Source organism: Vigna unguiculata, chromosome 9, assembly GCF_037176805.1.
Source record: "Vigna unguiculata cultivar grain cowpea cultivar isolate G323 ecotype 2 chromosome 9, ASM3717680v1, whole genome shotgun sequence".
Taxonomy (NCBI): domain Eukaryota; kingdom Viridiplantae; phylum Streptophyta; class Magnoliopsida; order Fabales; family Fabaceae; genus Vigna; species Vigna unguiculata.
The window spans coordinates 1,806,752-1,834,699 of record NC_140800.1 but is presented as its reverse complement, the minus strand read 5'-3'; the positions used below and the strand labels follow the sequence as shown (position 1 = coordinate 1,834,699).

The following is a 27,948-nucleotide window of genomic DNA, read 5'->3' as shown; positions in this document are numbered from 1 at the left end:
GATTAAAAAGAGAAAAAGATATTAATCACACAGCAACTTTATTTGACCGTTCTGAAAATGAATGTTTTATCTTATCTAATTCATATAAAAATTGCACGTGTTCTTTCTTTTTCAGTGAAATCACCATTGTCGGTTTCTTTTAACAAACACATTGACGAAATTTCGAAGAACTTTAGTTGTGAACCAAGCTTCGAAGAAGGTTTATAGTTATGAACGAAGCTTCGAAAATCATTGAAAGCTGAAAACGAAGTTTGGAAGAATATTAGTTGTGAACAAGTTTCCAAGAAAGTGGTCACAAAATTTAGTTAACGATTAGATATTGGAAATCTTTGATCTGAGTTTATCCTGATTATATCAAACAAATAAAAATATTTATCCAACATAATTAGAATAATTTTTTCAGATTTTTAAAACAAAATTTCATAAAATACAATTTTATACAACCCAAATTTAAAAATATAGTTTAAGATTTTCAATGATAAATTAAATAATTTGAATGAAAAGTATTGGGTGATGAAAGTTAATAAATGTTTATGCACCTTATTTTGTGAAATCACTTTGTAAGAAACTACTGTGGATAACAAAAACAATCTAAGGAACTCACCCTCCTGGTTTATATAAGAGGGTTGTTCTGATATATTTAAAAGTTTCACATCACTTATAATTAAAAGTTAAAAATAATATATACATTCTTTTTCTTTAGCCTCTTGATATGTCTCATAAGAAAAAATTTATGATTAAATTAATCCTAATAGTACTATTTTAATGGAGTTGAATGTTGAAACAATTTTTTACCACAATAATAAGATTGTATACGAATAAATACTTTAAAATAGGTTATTTATAATTTAAAATAAATGTATCTATATATATATATATATGTATAAATTTTAATTTATAAATTTTAGTTAATGGTGTGTATGAATAAAAAATTTTAAGAATATGATTCATTTTTATAGAGAATTTGAAATATTTTATAATAAAATAGTTAATATTTTATAAGTATAATTTGATTACTTAAATTAGATAATTATAATTTCACCTTAAAAAAAGGAATTTAAAATTCCTCAACCTATGTTAAGAATTTGTGGCGATTTTTTTTATCATTAACACCCATGTTTATAATAAGGTGAATCAAATATTTTTTTTTTCAATATATGTTGAAAAAAATTAAACTTTAACTAAAACATACATCAACCAAGATAAAATTAAAAAAATAGCCAATATTAATATTTTAAAATTGTTTAATTGTTTAATATTTAAATAATATTTTTGTATTTAATGATAATTGAAATAATTTATTAAAAAAAATAAAATTTAATAAATTTGAATTATCTTATTTAAATAACGCAAGTAAAAGCTTAAGTAATTTAAAATGGGATAATTCAAATTTAATAAATTTAAAACTTTTAAAAATTACCAAGTTTCTTGTCCAAATTCAAGGTAAAAGTAATTGGTAAAGAAATTTGGTACAAGTGTTTATTATTGCTGGTACTATTTAAATTCTAAAAGAATAGTCCCATCAACATAATATATTTAAAAGTAAGCATGCTCCATGGTTTCTTGTGTCGTCATCTAAGAATAAGAGTGTCGTTTTCTTCTTTTTTCTAATCCCTCGTACTTTTCTTTTATCCCACTAAAGGTATCATCTACACTAAATAAACTCTAAACTCAATTAGAACTTTGCTAATGTATATTACATACATGTATACCATTTTTTGGAAGATATATTATATCACTTAAATACAACATAATCACTTTAACTTTTTCCTGCAATTCTAGTCTTTTTCTATAAATGAAACTACCTTTCTAATGTCTATATTTACTATGTATAAATAAATGACCGAATTCAAAAATAATATCAAATGGTATTTTCTAGTTATAGAAAACCTGAATCATATGAAATTATTTTCCTCTATCAAGGTTTCTGCTTCAAACAAGTATTCTTGTTATATATAGATATATTAAATTATTATTTACAATAATAATTTTATAAAAATATAATAAATTATCTCTTATAAAATATACAGTAATCTATCAATAAAAACAATAAATTCCTAGTTAACTTTTGTCAGTGATTCGTACGATTCAACTTTCTTTCTTTTTAATATTTTAATTTCTTTCCTCGTCATAATCACAGACCCCCACCACCACCATCTTACATAATTTATTTACATTGACTTGACTCACTCAGCAACCTCGAAAAGTTATAAGATTTTGGTTCACCTATCACTTGGACTGTTCTTGACCAACCAAAACTCCAACCTCTCTGTGCACAAGAACTTGGAACTCTGCAACAAAAAACCGTCACTGTTCAGAGCTAAGAGGTTAAGGAAATCATTTTTTCTCAACCTTTCTAATTCAGGTAATCAAATCTTATTACACTCTTCCTTCTCTTTCTCTTGTTTTTACTAAATTTCAGACATCTAATGTTTTCTCTGTTGTTCAAACATATGCTCAAGATGTTCCTTATTATCTCAGTTTTTTCCTTTTGCAACTGTTTTCCACACATTAACTTTTCTTGGATTTGGCTCACCTGCTTCTGCAATTTTTAAGACAGGACATTATGTGTAAAATTTGAACCTTGTTCATTCCCTTCTGGGATTTTAAATCTTATTTTCTTGAATGATGTTCCAAAATAAGTGCTGGGCGATTTTTTTCGGTTTCCTTCATCTCACTCCACTCACTCGTTGTCTTGTTGTGCCCTTCAATTATTGTTGAGTTGTTTTTTGAAATTAGAAACAGTTTTGAATTACGATTACTACAGATTAGGTAAAGTGATTTAATTTGGTTTATATTTGCAGAGGGAGTAGCTGTGCAGAAACATGTGGCTCGCAGAAGAACAATAATCAGAGAGTAAAAGCTTTCCATTTTCAAATGATAAGTGTGTAAGTATATGAATATATTATCATATAACAACATTACCCAGGACCCACTGGTGTCCAACCATTTTTTTAGCAAACAACTAATTTAGATTTTAATTTTTTTATCTTATTAATTTAAAAAAAATTAAAATAAAAAAATTATTTTGGCTACGGTAATTTATCTGCATCCTTGTAGTTTTATTTTAGTTTTTCTTTCTACGCTCTCATGATTGCAATCTCAGACTAAGATAGAAAAGAATAAAATAAAATACCCAAGTCGTTGTTGCATCACATCATTTCTACTAACTGTACTCTTACATTGAATGAAGAAGAAGAGAAGTTCGATTTGGGAACCTCATTTCGGAAATGTATGTGTTTTAGAAAATTTGTTTAAAATATTTATATTCTAAAATGAAAATTATGGGGGGTTTAGGAAAGAGAAAGTCTTTTATTTGACTTTAATGTCTTTAGTAATTTGGGCCTTAGAATCCTAACATAGGTTTGGTCGGTTTGGTTATAGTCCAAATCTGATGGTTATTCTTCTTGAGCCCCACCCCGTCCCAAAAGAAAGAGATTATCGTAGCAAAACAAGAAAGGAAATTATAGATAATTTGTAAAAACATCCACTTTAATATATTAATATTTTAATTATTTTTTAATTTATAATAGTAAAATATTATTAGATTATTAAAATGAGTATATTTTTTTGTTAGTTATATCGTTACATCTCAGTCAAACTTTAAGTTGGAATTTTCTGTAGTAGTTGGACTTTATTTCTATAGGCACTCATGAATCACAACGAGAACATTTTTTTTCTTTGTTTTTGCGTAAGCTTTAAGAAGCAGTTCACATTACTCCATAGACGATAAAAACCGGAAGAGCGTGCGGCCATGGATATTGAAGTGCTTCACTAATTACTGAAAATGGATATTAATGACACTTTATTGTAATTTGAATGTTCTGTTTTGCAGAGAAATGGCCGTATCAGACCCAACATCTTTCCAACGAGTGTTTCAAAGGGTTGCTTCAGCTCAGTTCAGGAGGCCTCTCCTTCATCTAGTTTCCAGTCGTAAGCTTTCTAGTTGATTTTTTTCTCCATGGTTGAACAAGCTGAATCATTGAAAAATCGGCTTCACTTTCATGATCATATACAATTTCTGCTACTAATGTTGTGGAGTTGAGTTAGATTTTCTATTTCTTAACAGAAATGTTTAGATTCTAAAATAAAAAATTCAATTGGCAGAAGAAGGCAGAGAAAGGTACCTCACCCAATGTGTTCCTCTTCACAAAGCAGCACTAAGAGGTGACTGGAAAGAGGCGAAGAAATTATTAGATGAAGATCCCACACTGTTGAATTCTGCCATAACAAAAGGGTGGGCGACAGTGCTACATGTTGCAGTGGGAGCAAACCATGAACGCTTCGTGGAGGAGCTTGTGAAAATAATGTCCCGAGAAGATTTAGAATTGCAAGATGACAAGAATAACACCGCATTCTGTTTCGCAACTGCAGTGGGAAACGTTAACATTGCTGAGATCATGCGCAGAAAAAATGAATCTTTGCCAACAATAAGGGGTGGACTAGGTGTCACTCCTCTTCACTTGGCCGTTTTACAAGGAAGAAGAGAAATGGCTGAGTATTTGTTTCCTAAAACTAAAGAAATACTCTACGAAGAGGATTGGGTTACACTCTTCCTCATTTGTATTGAATCCGGACTCTATGGTAAGCTTTATGCATTAATGACTATTCGAAGACTATTTTTTGGTTTTTTAAACAATTGAGTTCTTCCTTTAAACTTATGAGTGTGAACCACAAATATATCAATGTACACTTAACTACACTCTTTCTTCTATAAAGTCATCAAAGTTTGAAATGCACATAATTCGTACTTGTTGCAGAACTGGCTCTGGAGATGCTAAAAGAGAAGGAATCGTTAGCTTTTGCTCGGGCTGAAAACGGTGAGACAGGTTTACACATTTTGGCTCGAAAGCCTTCTAATTGCAGTTCCGGAAGTCTATTACAGTATCCGAAACAACTCTTGCACAAGTGTGAGTGCTTATAATAATCACTTCTATCAGGGAAATCATTACATTGAATTGTCTTTATTTTCAATTGTTGATTATCTATTCATAGAATGTATTTTGCTGGTAGTAATATTTGTTGTTGCTTTATTGAACGTGTCTCAAACCTATACTCAGACTCATGCATGTTTAATTGTGATGCATCATCAAAACACTTTTATGCTGTTAAGGTTATCTTTTGTTTTTGGTAGAGTCAATTACCTTTCATGGGACAAGTAACTAATAACTGGCCATATATATACTTGTGTGCCCTAGGCATGAAGCTGAAAGACCCTCCAGCACTCAAACTTACGAAACTCTTGTGGGAAGTATTTCTTAAGCTAGAGGATTCTAGGATGATGGAAGAAATAAGAGAACCTTCACAAGTAACATTTCTTGCTGCAGAAGTGGGAAATTTCGAGTTTCTATCGGTGATTATGAGCACTTATCCTGATTTATTATGGGAGTTAAATACGATGGGTCGAAGTATAATTCATGTTGCTGCCTTGCACCGACATGCAAGTATCTTCAATTTAATACATGAATTGGGTCCAATCAAAGAATTCTTATTCACATTTGTGGATGATGAAGGTAGCACCTTACTCCATTGTGTTGCAGAAATAGCACGACCAGATCGACTTAATATAGTTTCTGGAGCAGCTTTTCAGATGATGTTAGAGTTGACATGGTTTGAGGTATGATGCATACTACAAATAAACATACCCTTTTATCTGTATCTTCCTTTTCATGATCACTTTACTTTTATATATAATGATAGAATTATTATCCTTTTATTATATATCTTTATTGGGGTGTTTGATTTCAGGATAATATTGCATTCTTAAAAATCATATTCACACGATTAATATATGTAGAAATATTATTGTTATGAATATTTGGTAAATATTTAGTAATTTTAGAAAAAGTATATTTATAAAAGCTTGTAATTATGAAAAGTAGCTTCCACTCTGGTATAAATACAAGATATACCCACTTTTTATTGTGAGAATAAGAAGTAAAGCAAATGTTATCGTTTTTATAGTCTTCCAAAATATTTTCAAAAGTTATGGCAAACACAATATCTTATATATGCTATCTAATCAAAGCATTATCTATGATAAATTATTTACTTAATTTTTAACCCTAATTAACCAGAAAGGTATACAACAATAATTTCTGATTAGTTTATAGTGTAAAACCCTTTAATCTATAGTCATTCAATTATTGAAACAAACACAACCTTAATTTACACATAAATGCACACCCTTGATATAGTACATATGATTTTAGTATTTGAACTTTCATGCTATCCCTCCGAAACAAAACTTTAATATATTTTGCTTCCCAAATTTTAAAAATAAATGGATATATTTATTTTAATTTAGTTATGTTAAATTTTTTTGACGTGTCAAACACTTTTTATAGTGGTATTTGATTCTTTTACACAATTTGACATATTTCAACTTTTAATGTCATCTGAGAAACACACACAGATACCACGTAAAAAAAATTAATATAATTGAATTAAAATGACTATATTCATTCATTTTAAAAGTCTGTAGATAAAATATGTATAAAAATTTCAGACATTGACAAATTCTAATTTCACATCCAAGTTTAAAAATTAAAAACATGTTTAACCCTTGTTTGAAATTTGGGCATCAAAGTTCAAAAATTAGAAACATGTTTAACCCTTTTTGAAATTTGGGCATGCATACTTGAGTATAATATACATAAATGACATTGTGTTCAAACTCTTGATGTCATAGGAGGTGAAAAAGATCATGCAACCACTGTATATAGAGCTTCCGAACAATGAAGGCACTATTCCTCGAGACCTATTCACCAATAAGCATGAAGAATTGTTGAAAAAGGGAGAGTCATGGATGAAACGAACAGCAAGTTCTTGCATGGTGGTTTCAACTTTAATCGCCACAGGAGTGTTTTCTGCTGCTTTCAGCGTCCCAGGTGGTACCAAGGATGACACAGGATCTCCCAATTATTTGAAAAAACCTTTATTCACAGTGTTTGCATTCTCAGATGCATTGGCATTGATCTCTTCTTCCACTTCAACTCTGATTTTCTTGTCCATTCTAATCTCACGATATGCTGAACAAGACTTTCTCAGTTCTCTACCATTCAAGTTGATATCTGGATTAGTGACTCTTTTTGTCTCCATAATCAGCATGATGGTAGCATTCAGCAGTGCCTTTTTCATAACCTATTACCATGGTTCAAAAGGGGTTCCTTTTTCCATTGCTGTACTTGCCTTTTTACCAATTTGCTTATTTATATGCCTGCAGTTTCGTCTCTGGCATGACATAGTGTATTCTCACTATATTTGTAATTCTTTGTTTAGACCAAGTAAACGCATGATTCAGTAGAAAGATTCAGCTTTTGTTCCGGAATTTATACTGTTAAAAATGATAATTTTATAGATAATTACCAAAATGCAGGAGGTTACTTTTAAGAAGTGAATTTCAATTCAACTATACAAAATCTAAAGTGATGTTGAACCCACTTATATATACTAAATGCGTTTAATCTCTTATTCAAGTGAGATTTTCAATAAACATGTTAGTATAATATGCCTTTTTCCATAAGGTAGATTTGTTAGTATTTGATGGCTGAAAAAGCTCAAAAAGCTAAAGGGTCATGGATCACAAACATAGAAAAGGGCTCAAATACCAGTACGAATAAGTGAATATTGTTTTTGGTCATTTAACCTAAGACTTAATTTGTGGAGCTAAAAAGGATAGAAATGAGTTTGTGGAGTACTATAGTGTGTATATACTTTTTATTTACAAGTCTTTTACTTTTTAAGTTTAATTAAGTTTCAAAATTTTTATAAATTTGCATAGTTTTAATTGAATTTATATTAAATTTTTCTAATTTTATATTAAATTTCTATTAAATTTTATAAGTTTTTAGTTTTAATTTTCAAAATTTTATATTTTTCAATTGAATTCTTATTATTTAATTTTTTTATTAGTTGGATAACATATCTGTTATTTTGTCCAATCATCCTACATTAATTACATAATCTCATATTTTTTTAACATGTAAAAATAAGAAAATACGATGGCTGTACAGGATAATAAATCACGCCCTTCAATCAATTGAAAAAATATAAATATTTGAAGTAATAGACAGACAAAAACTTAATAGATGGCTAATTAAAATACACAAATTTATGAGATACTTAAAATTTAACTAAAAATCACTTTTTATTATAATTTTTTATAAATTGTTATTTATATCGGTTAAATTGATGTAACTTGTAAAATAAATGCTCTTGATTGCAATTCTACACTGCTAATTTTGTGAAGTATGAGAAGGATATTTTTGTTTATGAGTCACCTTTAGCACTGTCTTTCCCTAATTTTCCGTCAACATTGTGACCCCACAAAAGCCTTACAACTATGTCTTGTTGCTTAAGTTTTCCACAGAAGTTCCACAATTCTAATTGCATTTGTATGCTGCCACCCACTTTTTACGTGTTTCTTGGTTTCAGTCGAGTGCTTTATGACTCTGCTATCATGCAACCTTAACTTTACTTCATTAAACTCAACAATCATGGATACAACTTTTATACATTTCCTTTACTTTTGTTTAAGATTTAACTGTCTTTCCTTTGTTATCTTAATTTATTGTGTGTTGAATTTTTGGGGTAAGACCATCGACTTTGTTTATTAAGGATGTTGGAGATGCCAATGACTTTGCAGCTCCTCCTAAATTGTGGATGCTTCCAAGAAGTTTCTTTCACTGGACCACACAATTATATCATAAATTTGTATAACATGTGTTTTTCACCATATTTTCGTGGATAATCGAAATTAAAAGAATTGATTAAGGAAAATACAAGTACATATGTTTTAATATAAGTAAAGCAAAATTTGAAAACAACATTTTTTTTTTTTAAATTCAATCTTTGAGTTTAGATTTCAAGAAATGAAAGAACATATAAAGACATTATGAGAGTACTTGGTCAAATGTAATACCAGAAATTCAAACAAAGAGGGAAGTAAATGTATATTTCAGTAAGCCAAATCTATTTTTGAAGAAGTCTTTTCCTTTAAGTAGGAGACAAAGAGTGGAACCATGTAAACATAGCTTCAGAGTCAATTCCAACATTGACAAAGATTATCAATACATCTATTTTCTTTCTTTATAAATAAGAGAAATCGTAAATGTTATTTTTCTAATTTTAATTAGGCAACATTTCCATTTCCATTTTTTCCTAAGTTCTCAATACAACCTTCAGATTACTAAACAACATTACAGTTCCAAATAAGTTTTATCTCTTCCCTTCAAAATATCATTCAAATGTTAAAGCCATATTCAAACAATATGTTATGTCACTTCACTTAACAGTAAGCAAATCATAATTCAGGTGTATAGATTATACGCGCGCGTGATTAAAGTCAGGGTCACAATTTTTTCCTTTTAGTACAACGTTAAATGTTGATCAGAGTTTGGAATGATGTTTGTTTATTTTGGATTTGTTTTTTTTTTATATCCGTTGACTGAGAGAAGACTTGCTCTATTACATAAAGCAAATTGAGTTTTGTTTGAGTGATTCATTACGAGGAAAGTGCAATGAACCAGAACTAGATAAGAAACACAGAATTGAAAGGAAAATTCGTCATCATTTCTTCTTTTGTCAGGACTCCATCTTTCTATTCATATCCTATAAATCCATTTCATTTAACACGCCACCACAAACCACCATCTTCTTCTTCTTCTGGCTTCTGTTTCTCCTTTTCACCTCTCCTTCTTCTTCCAACTTTCTTTTCTGCTATTTAAACAACCCAAATATTATTAGTTTTCTTCCTTCATACCCTCACGGTTTTGAAATATTTTCCTTCTTACCTATGCATCTTGGTCATCCTTTTAGTGCAGACAATTAACAGTGGGAAGAAAAGCTCCGCTACAAATTCAATTTTCAGGTACGCACTCATGAACATGTTCTTCATTACGTTGAACTTTCAGTAGCAGTAGCAGTTTAGTACAATGATTGACCCAAAGCACACATGTTTTACATATGACCCCATCATCTTTTACTCTCCATGTTGATTCTTTTTAGGTGCTAAATTTTACTCTCTTTTATATATTTCGCCTTTTCTTCTTTGACGTGGTAAAATTCAGTTATGTAGAAATTGTATATATAAAATTAGGTTTAATATATATGTATATACTTAAATATCTTTTCATTTCCTTATGATGTGCAAGTGGGTGAAATAGTAAAACAAAATATAAAAGAAACCGTCCACACTTATTTACCAATCATATCTTTGTTGACCTTTTACTTTACTAGAGATTTTATATTCCAAAGAACCCTCAAAAGAAAGTGTTAGTTCCCAAAATTTCTTTTCAATGTTTATGTATATAAAATATGTACCGTTAGTTCCCATCACTTTCAATTTGATGTTCAAGTTTTCTTGGTGAAATGATGTATATACAAATGTGAGTATAAATATAAAATACTAAATTTCATTTGAATGGTACAAAATTTAGAATAAAATACACACGTGGTCTTGTAGGTGGATATGTAATTGTATTGTTTATAATTTAATTATTTTAATTTTGACTATTTAAATATAATATAATGTTTTAAATATATGCTTGTATATCTGTGGCATAAATAATTAATTATTTGACATATTTTGTATAGCAAATTTTGAAAGTGGATAAAGTTAATTATATGTTAAAAAAATATTATTGTAGGTTGATAAAGTGGTGGAAATTTGATGAGTAATATGATGAGTGAAGGAGAATCTGTTTGGAAGGCACCATATTTCAATGGCAGAAAATACGATGAATGGAAGGAGCGAATGATAGTATTCATTAAATCTATTGATTACAAGCTTTGGCTTGTGATTAAAAATGGACCCAAAATTCCAACAAAGGTAGTAGATAATGAAGAAGTGGAGAAGAGTGAAGATGAATACGATGAAGAAGACATGAAGAATTTGGCACTGGAAGCAAAAGCAAAAAACATTTTATATTGTGCCTTGAGTCCAGATTTTTTTGAAATATGTTCAGAGACTTCAAAATCAGCCAAGCAAATATGGGATGAGCTTCAAAGGTATCATTTTATTCCTTTTTAAGGTATTTGATAATTGCTGCTGCTGCTGATGATCACATTTACCCTTTTTTTTTGTCTTTTTATATTGGAGCAATCATTGTTTTGTAGATTTCTAAACTCATATAATTACTTATTGACATATCATAAGTACTTTATATTCTTAATATTGCTACGGTAAAATTTAAAAATAATAATATTTTTTTTCTATGTTAATCATGTTATTAATTTTAGTAATAGTGTTACTTTTATTATTTCAATAATTTTTTTTCACTTTATTATGTGAAATATCTAACAAGCTAATTATAGAATTCTAAAAAAATGTTATAAAATGACACATTTTTACGACAAAATGAAATAAAAATATGTTATTTTTCTCTTTTAGACTTTGTACACACTAACCTTGCATTTAAATGATAAAATTCACAAAAATAAACTAATTAAACAGTAAAATATACATTGAATCTTTATTTTATTCTACATTTTACTATATTGAATCTTTATTTTGTTCTTCATTTTACTATTATTTTTCTCCCATTTTCCCTTTGTTGTATTAAATATGGAGTATATTTATTTTGACAGGCAAATGACAGGTTCTCCTACTCCTACAACACAGCCTTCCAACAATGCAATGGACTCAGATGCGAATCAATTTAATGCTCCTGAAGGTTACTTTTTAAGTGGAACAGGTAAGACCCAAATGTTTTTTTTTTTTACCTTATTTGTTCTATTTATTATTTTAATTAAATACTCCCATATATTTTACATTTTTTAGTAAATAATAATTTCTTATGTTTTTTTATCTCTAAATATTTTAAATTTTTTTTGGAATGATATCTAATTAAAATTTTGACTTATGTTATTTTCGGAATAATTGTCAATCAGCCTATAATTTGTTCCTATAAAATAATAGTGGCAAATGATGCTATATTAATTAGTTTAGTAGTAATAAGGAATTGTTTAATTGTATACTTTGTTAAGTAATTATCATTGTTTTTAAATGTTATATATATCGATTGAGTTATGCATGAATTAATAACCATAAACAATATAGTGAACTTAATTGAAAACCCAGAAAACCTTAGAATAAGTGTAATGAACAATGTTTCAGGAGAATCTCAGGCTGAGTTTTTGAAGTTCTGCGTGCCCCTTCACAAGTATGGTTTAGAAGGCAATTGGACAGAAGCCGAAGTGATCTTAGAGAAAGATGAGAGACTGAAACATGCAGCAATAACAAGTGGTTGGAGTACACTGCTGCATGTTGCTGCAGGTGCAAACCATGTTCATTTTGTGGAGGAGTTGCTGCAATTGCTCACTGATGAACAAATCTCATTGCAAGATGGCAAGGGCAACACTGCCTTCTGTTTTGCTGTTGCTTCTGGAAATATGCGTATTGTTGAATTGTTGATCAAACGAAACCCTCACTTACCCAGAATCAGGGGTGGAGAAGGACACACCCCTCTAAAATTTGCTCTAATGCAAGGCAAATGCTACATGGCACAGTTTCTGTATGACAAAACCAGACAAGTATTCGAGGAATCAGACACAGAATCCTTGTTCTTCACCTGTGTCAAGACCGGAAATTACCGTATGCAATTTTAATAATAGAGTGTCTGTAAAAATTACCATTAATTCCTTTTTATTTTCAGTAAACCATGCTAAATATTTATCAAATATTTTTTTAGACATGGCCTTACAAATGGCAAGAGAGTGGCCCAATCTAGCTTGGGCACGTGATAAGAATAAAGATACAGCTTTGCATCTCTTGGCTCTAAATCAAAATCCTATGGATTCTTGTTGTCATTCTCCACACCTTCCCAATCCCATCAAGATCAATCCAGGTAAATTCCTATATTCACCACACATAAGCAAAATTTTATATATACATTCTAAATTTCCTTTTTCTTTTATAAATGTTTCATTGCATAGTGGCCCAATTTTTTGTATTGCAGGAATGAACCAACTTGTGATTTTTCAATTGGTTAATTATCTGTGGAACACCATGCTTCACGAAAAAACCATCCCCGAGGCAATTAAAATCATAGGTGAACCTTATCAAGTATTGTTCGACGCTGCTGAAGTTGGAAATTTTGGATTCTTATCAGAACTTATCAGTGCTCACCCCAGTTTGATATGGGAAGTTGACAATAAAAATCAGAGTATAATTCACACAGCAGTTTCATATCGCCATGCTAGCATCTTCAATCTAGTACATGAGATAGGGTCCCAAAAGGATCTTATAGTAACGTATATTGTGAAAGAAGACAACCCTTCCTCTTCTTCACCGAAAACAAAGAACAACAATTTGTTGCATTTGGCTGCAAAGTTAGCGCCACCAGACCAACTCGAATTAGTTTCTGGAGCAGCACTTCAAATGTGCCTTGAGATAATATGGTTTAAGGTAACCTCCTACGTACTTCTTAGACTTGCATGCTTGAACATTTTCACATTATACTATCTTCTATACTAATTCTTCAATATATGTGACAGGAGGTGAAGAAAATAATGCCCCCATCGTACGTAATAATGAAAAATTCCGATGGATTAACCGCTAAGGAATTATTCACAGCAGAGCATGAGGGATTGCGGAAAAAAGGAGAAGAGTGGATGAAACGCACGGCAGAGTTTTGCATACTCATCGCAACTGTTATTGCTACAGCAGTGTTCTCTGCTGCAATTAACATACCGGGTGGTATTGATGATGCAACAAAAAAACCAAACTATTTGAACCAAACATCATTTCTGGTATTTGCAATATCAGATGGAGCTGCTTTCATCTCATCTTCAACTGCAATATTAATATTCTTGTCGATTCTCATGTCACGTTATGCCGAGGATGACTTTTACAAGTCACTACCCTTGAAGTTGATATCTGGACTCATAACTCTATTCATCTCCATAGCATGTATGATGGTAGCATTTGGCAGTGCCTTCTTCATAACATACAACTACGGTTCGAGGGTTGTACCGGATTCGATTGCAGTACTTGTTTGTCCACCGTTGTTTTTGTATATAGCTCTGCAATTTTCTTTATGGTCAGATATCATATATTCAACCTTCTATTGTAGGACTCTATTTCGGCCAACCAAACGTATGATCTATACTATTAAAGAAGTATAACATTGTAACAAAAAATATATAATAAACTTTGTACTCAATATGTATATTATTTTGAACAATGATAATTTGACTACTAAATTTTCACAACTTTTTATTATCTCTTAGATGATTTTGAAATATCAAGGAAAGTGGGGAAGCAAATTTGAATTGTTGTCAGATATGACCCTATTCATAATACTCGTTTCTTATCTTCCTTTTAGGTAAATGTCACAGTTCTCACTTTTTTTTTATCGACAAAAAATAAATGAATTATAGGAAGACACTTCTAACTCTTTTAAAAAAATATATATTTCAGTTTTTTCCCTCTCTTTTGTGTGGTAAAATTCAGTTTCTTTCGTATCTTATTACCTAATCAAGTTTTATTTAGCAAAAAATTATTGTGTTAGAGGACATTTCTCCCATTGACAAGACAATTGTCTGAAACGACAATAATATATTAGGGAAATGATACAATGACTACTAAAATTTCACTACTTTGTTACTCCCTAACATGGCTTTTTAATTTCTGATTTCTTTTCCTTTTGAAACAATCCAAACTCTTGTCCAGCCTCTTCACGTGATGCAGTGGAGCAGGTCGGCAGTGAAGAAGGGTTCCAAGTTCCGAAAGTTCCTCGACGCCTTCTTCATTGATCGTAACTTCTTCCCAGCCATTCGCCTCATACTCCCCAACCTCGCGAGCGCGACTCTTACGGCCTCAAGGAATTCGTCCTCGCCACCTCCCTCATCGACGCCCTTGGCATCTCCCGTTACTCCCTCGATGCCCTCCGACTCATCAATTGGCGTAAAGGTGGCGCCGCCACCAACGCTACAGTCGAAAATTTCGGCCTCGTCGCCATTGAGGTTAGTGCACGACGTCGTTTTGTCTGTTTTAGGGTTCTGTTATGTTGTGATGAGGTGAAAAGTGAAATGTTGTTGGTTTTGATCCAGGTGCTGCACAACAGGCAAGGGACCGCTTCAGGAGGGTTGACGATAAGGGAGTTGAATGAATTGCTTTACCGATTGGCTTCCGGTGAAAACAGGTTTGTTTGTTGTTGTTTACATTGAAGTTTCGCATGTGATTGTTGTAGGTGCTATGCGAGGTTGTATAAGTTCTGATAGTGGGAAAATTTTGAGAAAAAAATTGAATGAACTTCGAGACAAATGCACAAGAAATGAAGTGGATTATCATGATAATCCTGAAAGGAGTTTCTCATTTATACCAGTAAATAAATTGATTTAATATCCTAAAATTAGCTTTGAGCCTGTAATTAAAATTTGTTGCAGATATATAAAGTTGGGAATTAGTGAAAAAATATTTTTCATGAGTTCCATCCTGATGCAGAAGACTTGTTTAATGTTACTTGTGACTTAAAATTAGTTTGTGAAAAGCTAAGGGATTGGAATCATCAGCATAAGCGGCATGTTAGTTGTGATTTAAAAAAATAGTTTGAAATTTGTATAGTCTTCAATGATGTAATTAGTGTCTTCATTATTCTTTGAACTTGGGACTTTAAATGTACTTGATACATGTTATGATAATTCTTGGTGAGAAATTAAGTGATGAGGAGGTGGAGCGGATGATTAAAGAAGTACACTCTAAGCATACAATGAATTTTTTTATTACAATTTTAATTTTATAAATACCTGCAATAGTTTTTTAGCAGTTGAAATTGATATTTTGTAGTTACTGTTTCTAGTTAATTCTAATGGTATTAATCCTGTTTTAGTTTTAAATACTCATTTTAGTAGTCTTCTAGAGTAGTTTATCAAGTGGTGCAAAGGAAAATTTTAAATATTTGCATAATTTTTAGTAGTTATTTTTATTTCCATTAATCTTTTGCTATTTTTAAGTTTGCATGAATTAGTAAATAGTTTGTCATAGTTGTTTTAGGCCTATGTAGTTTTAAGTTCTGTTTTTACTCGTTTTAGCTAGTCTCTTAGGTTCATAGGTCATATTTTAGATTTCATCATTTCTTAAATAGATAGAAGTAAAATTATGTACTAAGCCTCTTTTTGTTCTTCTTTAAAGTTGGCTACAATGTTATGTGATTTCTCATACTTAAATGATGAAGACCTCTGAGAGCAAAAAGAGAAGAAGAATAGCTAAATCTAAATTTGCCACAATTTCAAGAATATCCAATTTTCCATGACTTTTGTATGTATTATTAGTATTATTAATGTATTGTGCTATCTCATCAAACACATACAAGAATAGAAACAAAATACACTTTATTAACATTTTTTTAGTTAATATGTTTTTGTGGAAATAGAAAATAATGCATTTTATCAATTAAACATGGATTTCTTTTAGTAAAAGTTAAAAATTAATAAATTTTATATATAAATTAACACGTAATTGGATAATCATGAAAAAAATCCATGTGTCAGCTTAGGTAGACTTGTACAAAAAGTCTTCTTCAATTCCTCACTTATTTGTTTTTAAATCATCAAATATGTTTGACAAGTTTTGTGTCATTTTTTTGAAAACCGGTCAAGTTAGTTAATTAGTTTGGGTTCATAAATTGTTAAGTGTAATTACATGGGTGGTTTATAACAAGTACATGTAAGTTGGTGTGTACAAAAAATATTAATTTTTCAAGTTTTGGTAAACTTGTACAAAATGTCATTTCCAACTCTTCACTTATTTGCACTTGGGTCATCAGATATGTTTATTTGCACTTGGATCACCAAATATGTTTGACAGGTATTGTGTCATGTTTTTTGGAGACCAATGAAGCCAATTAATTATTTGGGTTTATAACCAGTTAAATGTAATAACATTTGTGGACCATAACAAGTACATGTGAGTTGTGCACAGAAAAAATTAATTTTACAAGTTTTGGTAGACTTGTGTAAAAAGTTCTTTTCAACTCCTCACTTATTTGTACTTGGGTAACTAGATATGTTTGACAGATTTTGTGTCATTTTTTAGGAGACAAGACAAACTAATTAATTAGTTTGGGTTCATAAAAAATTTATTGTAATTACATTGATTGTCTATAACAAATACATGTAAGCTGGTGTGTACAAAAAAGATTAAGTTTACAAATTTTGGTAGACTTGTACAAAAAGTCATTTTTAGCTCCTCACCTATTTACACTTGGGTCACCATATATGTTTGATATGTTTTGTGTCATTTTTATTGGATATTAGTGAAGCTAGTTAATTAGTTTGAGTTCATAACTATTTAATTGTAATTACATTGGTGGTCCACAAGAAATACATGTAAGTTGGTGTTAAAGAAACAGTTAATTTTACAAATTTTGGTAGACTTCTACAAAAAGTTTTTTTAGCTCGTCATTTATTTGCACTTGGGTCACCATATATGTTTTGACAGGTTTTGCGTCATTTTATTTGGAGACCAGTCAGGCCAGTTAATTAGTTTGGATTCATAAGTAGCTAATTGTAATTTGTAATTACATTGTTGATCTATAACAAGTACATGTAACTTGATATATACAAAAAAGATTAATTTTGCAAGTTTTGTTAGACTTGTACAAAAAGTCTTTCATAGTTCCTCACTTATTTGTACTTGGATCACCATATGTGTTTGACAGATTTTATGTTATTTGTTTTGGAGACCAGTTAAGCCAATTAATTACCACTAAGCTTCAACGAGTAATAAATTCAAGAGAACCAACGTTTTGGAACTTTTTTTTGGTAACACTATCCTCCTGAAAAAGAAAAAACTGAAAATTGTTATAGAAAGAACATCCCATTTTCATTTTACAAATAACTAAAGATTCCAACCATAAATACTTGGCTTTGCAAATATGCATTCCAAGTACTGATTTGACATTTGACCATTAAAAACACTTGATTTACTTACAAAATTATTGAAGCACTGGAACTTGGCATTTTAAAGCACAGGCCAGCATTATATTTCGTAAATTTGGCAAGACTTGTTGAATAGCTCGTTTATACTCGAAAGGCAAAGTTGGGAGTGCCCATTGTCCCTGAAAAATGAATAGCAGGAGCTGGTTAAACCAAAAAGAAGCACAAAGACACCAAGAAGAAGAAAAAAGAAATCTAGGCTACATTTGAACCAACACCGTTCTCTCCTTTCCAAGCTTGCAGGTTGGGGAGAATGAGATGAACGATTGGGAAGAAGTTACGATCAAAAGGCGTCGAGGAACTTTCGAAGGTTGGAGCGTATTTTCACTGCCGACTTGCTCCATTGTATCCTTATGAAGAAACTAAATAACAAGCTGAGTTTAGATTGTTCCAAAAGAAAAAAAAAATTAAAAATTAAAAAGTCACGTTAGGGAGTAACAACAAAGTAGTCAAATTTTGGTAGTCATTCTATATTTTCCAATATATTAACCTTGTACAAACCTGGCCAATTCTACTTTCTGTACGGTTTTTTAACCAGCAAAGATAAAAGATGGTGATTTTGTACTTTTTGTCTTTTTTTTTTCTCCTTTCAGAGCATGCGTTGTCTGTGTTTTCTAAACGTGTATAAATTACTTGTAGTTACTCAATAATGATGTAATAAATAGCTTATTTCGTAAAATATAATTTCAAAAATTTATATAATTTTTTATTTTCCATCACATTATTTTAAGCTTTAGTTACGCATCTTTTACTAACTAACATACTTTTCTTTTAATATTTAGCAATATATTCATTAAAACAATTTTCAAAATAAAGTGACATCATTTTATAAAAATATCATTCAATGATTATCATTTTAACTTTTTTTTTTCACAATATATCATATAGTATTACATATTTAATAAATTAGTAAAAATATGTGGAAATTGAAGAATATGATATTAGCATACGCACAAACAATTTAAATAAAAATTAATAAAATAGTACGATATACGATTAAATTTATAGTTTGTTCTACGTCTGTTCTCTTTTAACTTATTTATATTAAACATGTGTATGTGCTTTGTGTTGTGAATACAGTCTCTCAATAGAAAGACGATCATGGGCAAATCTAGTTAGAGAGGGAAATGGCCGAGTCTTCAACTTCAACTCCAACTCCAACATCAGAATCCAACCATACAATAATATCCAATGCAGATCCTCTGAATGCTCCTGACCTTATTTACAAGAAAGAAATGGTAAAAATTATGTTACAAATATAATTTTCTTCATTCATCCATAATATATAGAGCTATTTTCTGAATATTATGTTGTTGAATTTTGGTAGAACTAGATATCTCTGATTCAGGGGAAGGAATGCACCCATTTTTTGAATTTTGCGTGCCCCTTTACAAACATGGTATGAAAGGCAATTGGGCAGCAGCTAAATGGATCTTAGAAAACAACGATGAGAGACTGAAACATGGAGCAATAACAAGGAATTGGAGTACACTGCTCCATGTTGCTGCAGGTGCAAACCATTCTCACTTTGTGGAACAGCTGCTACACATGCTCCATGATCAACACGTTTCGTTCCAAGATAACAAGGGCAACCCTGCTTTCTGCTTTGCTGCATCATCTGGAAACATGCGTATTGCTAATTTATTGCGAGACAGAAATCCACACCTCCCAACAATCAGAGGTGGAGGTGGATACTATCAACGACAGTGTTATCCAAAATTTAAATAATTAATATACTCAATCTCAAGAATTAAAAATATTACTTTTTGAATGTATTTAAAAATATTTCATGTTAGCTGTGACATCCCATTTAAAAATATATATATACTTATCACTAAGGGTTTTCTATGAAACTTTCTCACCAACACATTTCACATGCCTGTCCATCACCCAATTCTCATGAAATTCCACCAACAAATATATCATGTTTCTCATTTCATACTTATCACATGCATACCAACATTCAATCCAACGAAATCATAGCTTATTACCTAACAACATTTTCATCCCAAACCCATTCAGGCATACACCCCAAGCATGGCCACATACTATGGGCAAAGAAATAATTAACACAAAGATAGAGTTACATCAGCCAACACAGCAGTCCCTGTCACAACATCTCGTCCAAGCTAAGGGTCCTCGCCCAGGCGAAAGGGTTCCTTCCGCTCAGGCGCCCCTCCTCACCTAGGCGAGAGCGCGACAGTGGCCACTGCAAGGTTCCAGCGGGTTCTCGCTCAAGCGACAGCGTCTCGCCTAAGCGAGACTGCGCCTCGCTCAAAAATAAAAACTCGTCGCCTAGGCGACAACACGAGCTGGAACCCAAGGTGCGTCCCTACTATTCTCGCTTAGGCGAGGTCACTCGCTTGGGCGAGATTAGCAGGTTCTGCACCTGTTGATACATGCACTACCATTTCAACCAAGCATACACACGGGTTTAAAATAGATTCACACCACCACAGACATCAGACAAGTACTAGACTCACAAAACAGACCATAATATGAGCAAAATAACCTAAGAGCACAAAGTTTCTAGCTTCCCTTACCTTTTTGGGGTACTAACACAGAGAATAGTAAACCAAGCAAGACCAAACGAGATTCTGGAGCAACCTATAGAACTGAGAACGAACACTCACGAAGATGAGAATGGGTATTAGCACTAGTGCATTTTAGAGTTTTTACATTGCAGTATATGCCTCGGTTCCTGCACACCCGCTGCATATAAACACGCGGTGGCATTTTTGTAATTAAAATCATCTTTTATGCCTCGGTTGCCAATCCAACCGAGGCATATAGCTTAAAAAAAAATTTGGCTGCTCGCTTTGACCCATAATTTAATTTTATTTTTTTTTACTAACGCAATATGCCTCGGTTCTTTTTTAACCGAGGTAGTAAAGACAACTAAAAATTTTGACCACTTGCGTTGACCCATAATTTGAATTTTTTTTTTTACTGAAGCAATATGCCTCAGTTCTTTTATAACCGAGGCATATAATGAGACAATATGCCTCGGTTTCAAATAACCGAGGCAGTATCCTTTGTAGGGTTTAAAAACCCTAAATTTCTTCACTACAGTAGTGGCGCACTTCTGCAATTCTTCTTCTTCTCCAACGTCCAGCGCACCTCGACAGTCCCGCAAGAACGAGGCTGCACCCTCACAATGTTTCCGTGGTGGGAACTGTACCTATTTCAGGTTTCTAGCTTAGGGGGTTTTGCTTCTGTTTCTAGTTTCAGGTTCACGCTCTGGCTTTGGTGTGGTTGTTGCGGGATCTGTCTCTTTCTTTGTGGTTTTTTCAGTCTTGGGGTATGTCTTTGTTCGAAAGTTTCAGGGTGAGAGAGAAGAAAAGTTTCAGAATGGTTTCATGGCGTGTCCCAGGGCGTTTGATTACAAAGAGTTAAAGTCTGTGACAAGAGAGTTTCATCCGAGTAGGATCGTTGGTCACAGATCATTTGGGACGGTGTATAAGGCTTTCTTTATCTCTTCTGGAACCATTGCTGCAGTGAAAAGGTCGCGACACTCTCACGAAGGGAAGACCGAGTTTCTGTCTGAACTCTCCATCATAGTCGGTTTCAGCACAAGAATTTGTTCAGCTGCAAGGTTGGTGTGTTGAGATGGGAGAGCTATTGTTGGTGTACGAGTTTATGCCCAATGGAAGTTTAGACAAGATGCTTTACACGGAACCTGAAGTGGGAAGGTTGTTGAGTTGGTCTCACAGGGTGAACATCGTTGTTGGATTGGCCTCTGTGCTGGTTTACCTTCACCAAGAATGTGAGCGGAGAGTGGTTCACAGGGACATTAAAACTAGGAACATATTGCTGGATGGAAACATAAATCCCAGGTTGGGGGATTTCGGATTGCAAAAGTTGATGGATCATGATAAGAGTCATGTGTCCACTTTGACGGCTGGAACAATGGGTACCTTGCCCCCGAGTATCTTCAGTATCTTCTAATACAATCTTAGGCCTCGGTTGAACCAAAACCGAAGCACTAACTTCGCAATATGTCTCGGGTTGACAACCGAGGCATAAAGGATTGTCTTTTTACCTCGGCAGTATATGTCTCGGGTATGAACCCGAAACCAAAAGCGGAAAATAACCGCTGTTGTTTAACTTCCCTGCACTAGTGTAGGGGAAACCTACAACAAAACTGAAGTTTTTAACTGGAAAAGAGGAAGGATGAAGTTAAAGCTCAACTTACCTGAGAGCATTAAACAGATGAGCTAGCTGGAAACAAAAGGATTTATGCCCTAACAGAGCTCTAACTGAAACTTTAGAGGTGTTTGAGGGAGGGAGACAGTCTCTGAAAAATGGCACAAGAGAGGGAGTGAGCTGCAAGAGTGACAGGGGGCTCCCTACATGACTGGCCTTGGGCCTGCGAAAGGCCAGACCCAAACACAAAGAGCTGAAAAGAAATGGGACTTATATTAGCAAGAACATAATTGAAATATAATGTTTAATTTAATAATTTAGTTAAGCAATTCAATAACAATTCAAAAATAATTTGATTCAAAAATACTGCAGTTCAATTCAAAAATAATATAATTCAATTCAAAAATAGTACAATTCAATTCAAAAATAATACAATTCTACCAAAATAAGTTAAGAAATATGACAGTTTAATTTATATTGCACTTCAATTTATTGTAGTGTAGTTCAATTTAGTATTAACAGAAAACAATTTAGTTGACTTTGTCTAAATTACTTTTGAGTTTAATTCGGTTCAAACAAACAAATTTTCGATTGACTACCATTTTTAAGAGTGCAGTGTAAATTATGGCAAACCCTAGTTGAAATGATGCAGATTATGCATATTAGAGTACGACTAGAAAAAACATTATTATGGTGATATTTATATTTAGTAGTGTTTTTAGCGTAAAAATTGATATAGATGGGTTCATTTGATATATTTTTTGCCCATTAAAATAAATTATATTATAGAAGATATTTGAGATGTCCAAGGTATATATATAAATATTGGAATTATATTATACTCTCTTTGACACTCATAAATATTGGAATTTATATTTTCTGTTTTGGATTTATTTTCATGTCCGTTTACCAAGACTTTCTCTTATACATTATGCATCTTCGTCTAAAAGCAACTTGGAGTTGAGTCATTCCTTACCTGGAAAGTGCAAACACCGGCCAAAGCCATGGAATCACAGTGAGCAACAAACACAAGAATATTCTAGAATATCTCTTCAATTGTCATAGAGCTACCTCTCTTTCTATTATATAAACACTTTTCTCCTTCATTTAACACCACACCACACCACAGCACCATCATCATCTTCTTCTTCTTCTTCAGGTTTCTATTTCTGCATTACTCCTCCTCTTAATTCTGCTGTTTACTTTTAACCTCCACTCTCAACTTCTCAACTTCTGTTGCATTATGGTTAGATGATGCATACTGGTATTTTAGACAGTAAATATAGTGTATTTTATAGTTATCTATTTTACTATTATTCTTAAGATTTATTTTGAGGTTGTTTGATATGTTATTATTGGTATCTATGTTATCTATTTTTTTTAAACGTAACTTTAGTGTAAGTTTAAAATACTATTAAGTACTCATTTATATGAGTTTTAAATCAATAACTATAGTGATTTGAACGAAAATATCCAATCAAAAGTTGAACTTTAAGATGAGTAATGATTAGGTTGAAATTTCAGTCACATGTTAGAAACCACGAGTTGAGTACAATAATTGGCCAAAGGTGATAAGGGTGGGGAAAGTGGGGAAGCAAATTTGAATTGTTGTCAGATATGACCCTATTCATAGTACTCATTTCTTATCTTCCTTTTAGGTAAATTTCACAGTTCTCACTTTTTTTTATGGGCAAAAAATAAATGAATTATAGGAGGGTACTTAAAAAGTGTTCTAATTCTTTTTAAAAAAAATACATAAAGAGTTGAGAGAGATAGAGAAAATTATATTTCGGTTTTTTCCCTCTCTTTTGTGGTAAAATTCAGTTTCTTTCGTATCTTATTACCTAATCAAGTTTTATTTGGCAAAAAATTCTTGTGTTAGAGGACATTTCTCCAATTGACAAGACAATAGTCTGAATATTAACTTTGTACGAACCTGGTCAATTCTACTTTCTGTACGTTTTTTTAACCAGCAAAGATTAAAGATGGTGATTTTGTACTTTTTGTCTTTTTTTTTTTCTCCTTTCAGAGCATGCGTTGTCTGTGTTTTCTAAACGTGTATAAATTACTTATAGTTACTCAATAATGATGTAATAAATAGCTTATTTCGTAAAAAATAATTACAAAAATTATATAATTTTTTATTTTCCATCACATTATTTTAAGCTTTAGTTACGCATCTTTTACTAACTAACATACTTTTTTTTTAATATTTAGCAATATATTCATTAAAACAATTTTCAAAATAAAGTGACATCATTTTATAAAAATAATCATTCAATGATTATCATTTTAACTTTTTTTTTCACAATATATCATACAATATTACATATTTAATAAATTAGTAAAAATATGTGGAAATCGAAGAATATGATATTAGCATATACGCACAAACAATTTAAATAAAAATTAATAAAATAATAAAATTTATGATTAAATTTATAGTTTGTTCTACGTCTGTTTTCTTTTAACTTATTTATATTAAACATGTGTATATGCTTTGTGTTGTGAATACAGTCTCTCAATAGAAAGACGATCATGGGCAAATCTAGTTAGAGAGGGAAATGGCCGAGTCTTCAACTTCAACTTCAACTCCAGAATCCAACCATACAATAATATCCAATGCAGATCCTCTGAATGCTCCTGACCTTTTCTTTTTACAAGAAAGAAATGGTAAAAATTATGTTACAAATATAATTTTCTTCATTCATCCACAATATATAGAGCTATTTTCTGAATATTATGTTGTTGAATTTTGGTAGAACTAGGTATCTCTGATTCAGTTTCAGGGAAGGAATGCACCCATTTTTTGAATTTTGCGTGCCCCTTTACAAACATGGTATGAAAGGCAATTGGGCAGCAGCTAAATGGATCTTAGAAAACAACGATGAGAGACTGAAACATGGAGCAATAACAAGGAATTGGAGTACACTACTCCATGTTGCTGCAGGTGCAAACCATTCTCACTTTGTGGAACAGCTGCTACACATGCTCCATGATCAACACGTTTCGTTCCAAGATAACAAGGGCAACACTGCTTTCTGCTTTGCTGCATCATCTGGAAACATGCGTATTGCTAATTTATTGCGAGAAAGAAATCCACACCTCCCAACAATCAGAGGTGGAGGTGGATACCTCCCTATTCAGTTTGCTGCTATGCAAGGAAAATGTGAAATGACATGGTTTCTGTATCAACGAATAATCAACACAGAAGTATTCCAAGAACCTGATAAGAAATCCTTGTTTTTCTCTAGTGTTAAAACCGGCAACCATAGTAAGCATTATTTATTTTTAAGTCACTGTTCTTTATTAATTCTTTCAAATTTAAGACTAACATTAGCACTGTGCTAAGCAATAGATAGTTAAGAATTAATTTTCAAGATTTATTGCAGCGTACAATAACACAGTATACATTCACTATTCAAGTCTGTTAAAATCTAAGAAATTAGGAAGATATTATTACTTTAATTTAATTAATCTTACAAATAAATCCATGTTTTTCAATCAACTTTACTAAGATATTTTAAGAGAATGTTTTGCTAAGATATTCAAATACTTTCTAGGGTTTGCCTTACAAATGGCAAGAGACTCGCCAGACCTAGCTTGGGCACGTGATCAGAATAATGACACAGCTTTGCATATCTTGGCTTTGGATCAAACCCCCTTACATTCTTGTTCTCATTGTCCAGATATTGCAGATCCCATCAGGATCAACCCCGGTAAATTCTTAAATTCACCAATAAGTGGCTTTGAAGTTTTACATGTTTCGTTTCAAGTAACAGATCTTTTATGTTGCAGGAACGAAAAAAGTTGTGACTTTCCAATTAGTTAAATATCTCTGGGAAAAGATTCTTCGCCACAAAAGCATCTCGGAAGTAATTGAAATCATAAGTGAACCTTACCAGGCATTATTTGATGCAGCAGAAGTTGGTAACTTTGAATTCTTATCAGAGCTTATTAGTGCTCACCCTAGTTTGATATGGGAAGTTGACAATAAAAATCAGAGTATAATTCACACAGCAGTTTGGTTTCGTCATGCTAACATCTTCAATCTAATACACGAGATAGAGTCTCAAAAGGATCTCATAGTAACATCCTACGTCGATCTAAGCAATCCTTCACCTTCTGAACCAGTAACAACAAATAACACTTTATTGCATTTGGCTGCAAAGTTACCACCCTCACGTCAACTTGAATTAGTTTCTGGAGCAGCATTCCAGATGTGCCTCGAGATAAAATGGTTTGAGGTAACCAATCTTATATTTCATTAGCTTTGCATGCATTACTTTTTCAAATGGAACTATTCTCTCTACGCCTTTCACCCAAACACCAACACATTTCAATCCTATATATGTGTTAGAAAATTCATTTATCATTTGAATTCAATTCATCACCATCTTCTGTACTAACTCTTCAACGTATATGTCACAGGAGGTGAAGAAAATAATGCCCCCATCATATGTCATAATGAAAAATTCTAATCACATAACTGCTCAGGAATTATTCAGAACAGAACATGAAGAATTGCGGAAAAAAGGAGAAGAGTGGATGAAACGCACTGCAGAGTTTTGCATACTCATCTCAACTGTTATTGCTACAGGAGTGTTCTCTGCTGCAATTAACATACCGGGTGGTATTGATGATGAATCAAAAAAACCAAATTATTTGAACCAAACATCATTTCTGGTATTTGCAATATCAGATGGAGCTGCCTTCATCTCATCTTCAACTGCAATATTAATATTCTTGTCGATTCTCATGTCTCGTTATGCTGAGGATGACTTTTACAAGTCACTACCCTTGAAATTGATATCTGGACTCATAACTCTATTCATCTCCATAGCATGTATGATGGTAGCATTTGGCAGTGCTTTCTTTATAACCTACAACTCTGGTTCGTTGATTGTACCGGATTCAATTGCAGTACTTGTTTGTCTACCCTTGTTTTTGTATATAGCTCTGCAATATTCTTTATGGTGGGATATCATATATTCAACCTTCTATTGTAGGACTCTATTTCGACCAACCAGATGTATGATCTATACATGATCTATACTACTAAGGAAGTATAACATCGAAAGTAGTATATAATAAATTTTTGCGCAAGATGTGTAATATTTTTATTGTGTTGTTTTATCATTATACAAAACCTGTGTTGTGGACCAGACAATACTAAATATTGTGTTGAAATGAGGCAGAATGCGCCTCTTAGAATAAGACTACAAGAAACATTATTATCGTGATATTTATCTTTCTCACTGTTTTTAGAGTCAAAATTAACATATAGGTTCATATTGTTATCACAAATTATATAAGATGCTTTGATAAAGATATACGAAGATATTGCATTCAAATGTGGTGAAGGTAAATTGATGAAGATGTGAAGATTTGGAGATTCACTTATTGATTAAGCTTGAAGTATGTGCTGAATTCACAATAATTAATATATCGACATATTTATTCGTCAGTAATGTTTTCTATAAAATTAGAATTTACAATTGGTTTGAAGGTACAATTGGTTTCAATTGGTTTTAAGACTATACTACGAAAATTTCAAAGAATTTAATGTTGAGAGTAGTGTTTGTTATAAGATTGAATCCCAAGGCATCTGCTATTATGTTGGTGGTGATTATTCATGAGAATTGTAACCTTTGAAAGGCAAAGATTAGATTCGGAGATGGATATACATAAATAGTACTCATTCTCCATTACTTTTAATCAAATCAACCTCTCACCATCAAATTTAAGCATGAGTAGACCAAACTCCATAATTGGAAGAATGAGACTTAACCCGCATCAGTGCAGCCCATCCCGTAGTCCATTCCAGCCAACACCAGTCTAGCCCAATCTAGTACTAGAGCC

General features: G+C 32.0%; 3 protein-coding genes and 1 long non-coding RNA gene across 6 annotated transcripts; all 4 read left to right on the top strand.

The window, feature by feature from the left end:
- The first annotated feature begins 2,171 nt into the window (after positions 1-2,171).
- LOC114196221 (uncharacterized) lies at positions 2,172-7,330 on the top strand. Its single transcript, XM_028086785.2, has 7 exons — positions 2,172-2,365; positions 2,805-2,888; positions 3,836-3,933; positions 4,108-4,584; positions 4,761-4,910; positions 5,199-5,617; positions 6,692-7,330. Exons 2-7 carry the CDS (start codon positions 2,878-2,880, stop codon positions 7,304-7,306), a joined length of 1,770 nt encoding a protein of 589 aa, XP_027942586.2. The 5' UTR covers positions 2,172-2,365; positions 2,805-2,877; the 3' UTR covers positions 7,307-7,330.
- A 2,306-nt stretch (positions 7,331-9,636) lies between these two features.
- Positions 9,637-14,153, top strand: LOC114162220 (uncharacterized). 2 transcript variants are annotated; one of them, XM_028046036.2, is made up of 7 exons: positions 9,639-9,871; positions 10,650-11,010; positions 11,590-11,696; positions 12,119-12,595; positions 12,693-12,848; positions 12,960-13,408; positions 13,498-14,153. In XM_028046036.2, exons 2-7 carry the CDS (start codon positions 10,673-10,675, stop codon positions 14,125-14,127), a joined length of 2,157 nt encoding a protein of 718 aa, XP_027901837.2. In that variant the 5' UTR covers positions 9,639-9,871; positions 10,650-10,672; the 3' UTR covers positions 14,128-14,153. The 2 variants fall into 2 exon arrangements, with proteins under 2 accessions (XP_085522405.1, XP_027901837.2); XM_085666279.1 differs by having other exon boundaries at positions 9,637-9,871; positions 12,693-13,408.
- Positions 14,154-14,583: 430 nt separating this feature from the next.
- LOC146883444 (uncharacterized) lies at positions 14,584-18,428 on the top strand. The gene is made up of 3 exons (XR_014984308.1): positions 14,584-14,967; positions 15,055-15,146; positions 17,444-18,428. It is a non-coding gene; the product is annotated as an uncharacterized LOC146883444 (long non-coding RNA).
- Positions 18,429-19,023: 595 nt separating this feature from the next.
- On the top strand, positions 19,024-27,203 carry LOC114195845 (uncharacterized). Of its 2 annotated transcripts, XM_085666343.1 has the most exons (6): positions 19,024-19,178; positions 20,180-20,186; positions 24,881-25,360; positions 25,650-25,805; positions 25,885-26,333; positions 26,518-27,203. In XM_085666343.1, exons 1-6 carry the CDS (start codon positions 19,068-19,070, stop codon positions 27,133-27,135), a joined length of 1,821 nt encoding a protein of 606 aa, XP_085522469.1. In that variant the 5' UTR covers positions 19,024-19,067; the 3' UTR covers positions 27,136-27,203. The 2 variants fall into 2 exon arrangements, with proteins under 2 accessions (XP_085522469.1, XP_027942064.2); XM_028086263.2 differs by lacking the exons at positions 19,024-19,178; positions 20,180-20,186 and adding an exon at positions 24,616-24,759 and having other exon boundaries at positions 24,849-25,360.
- Positions 27,204-27,948: the final 745 nt, after the last annotated feature.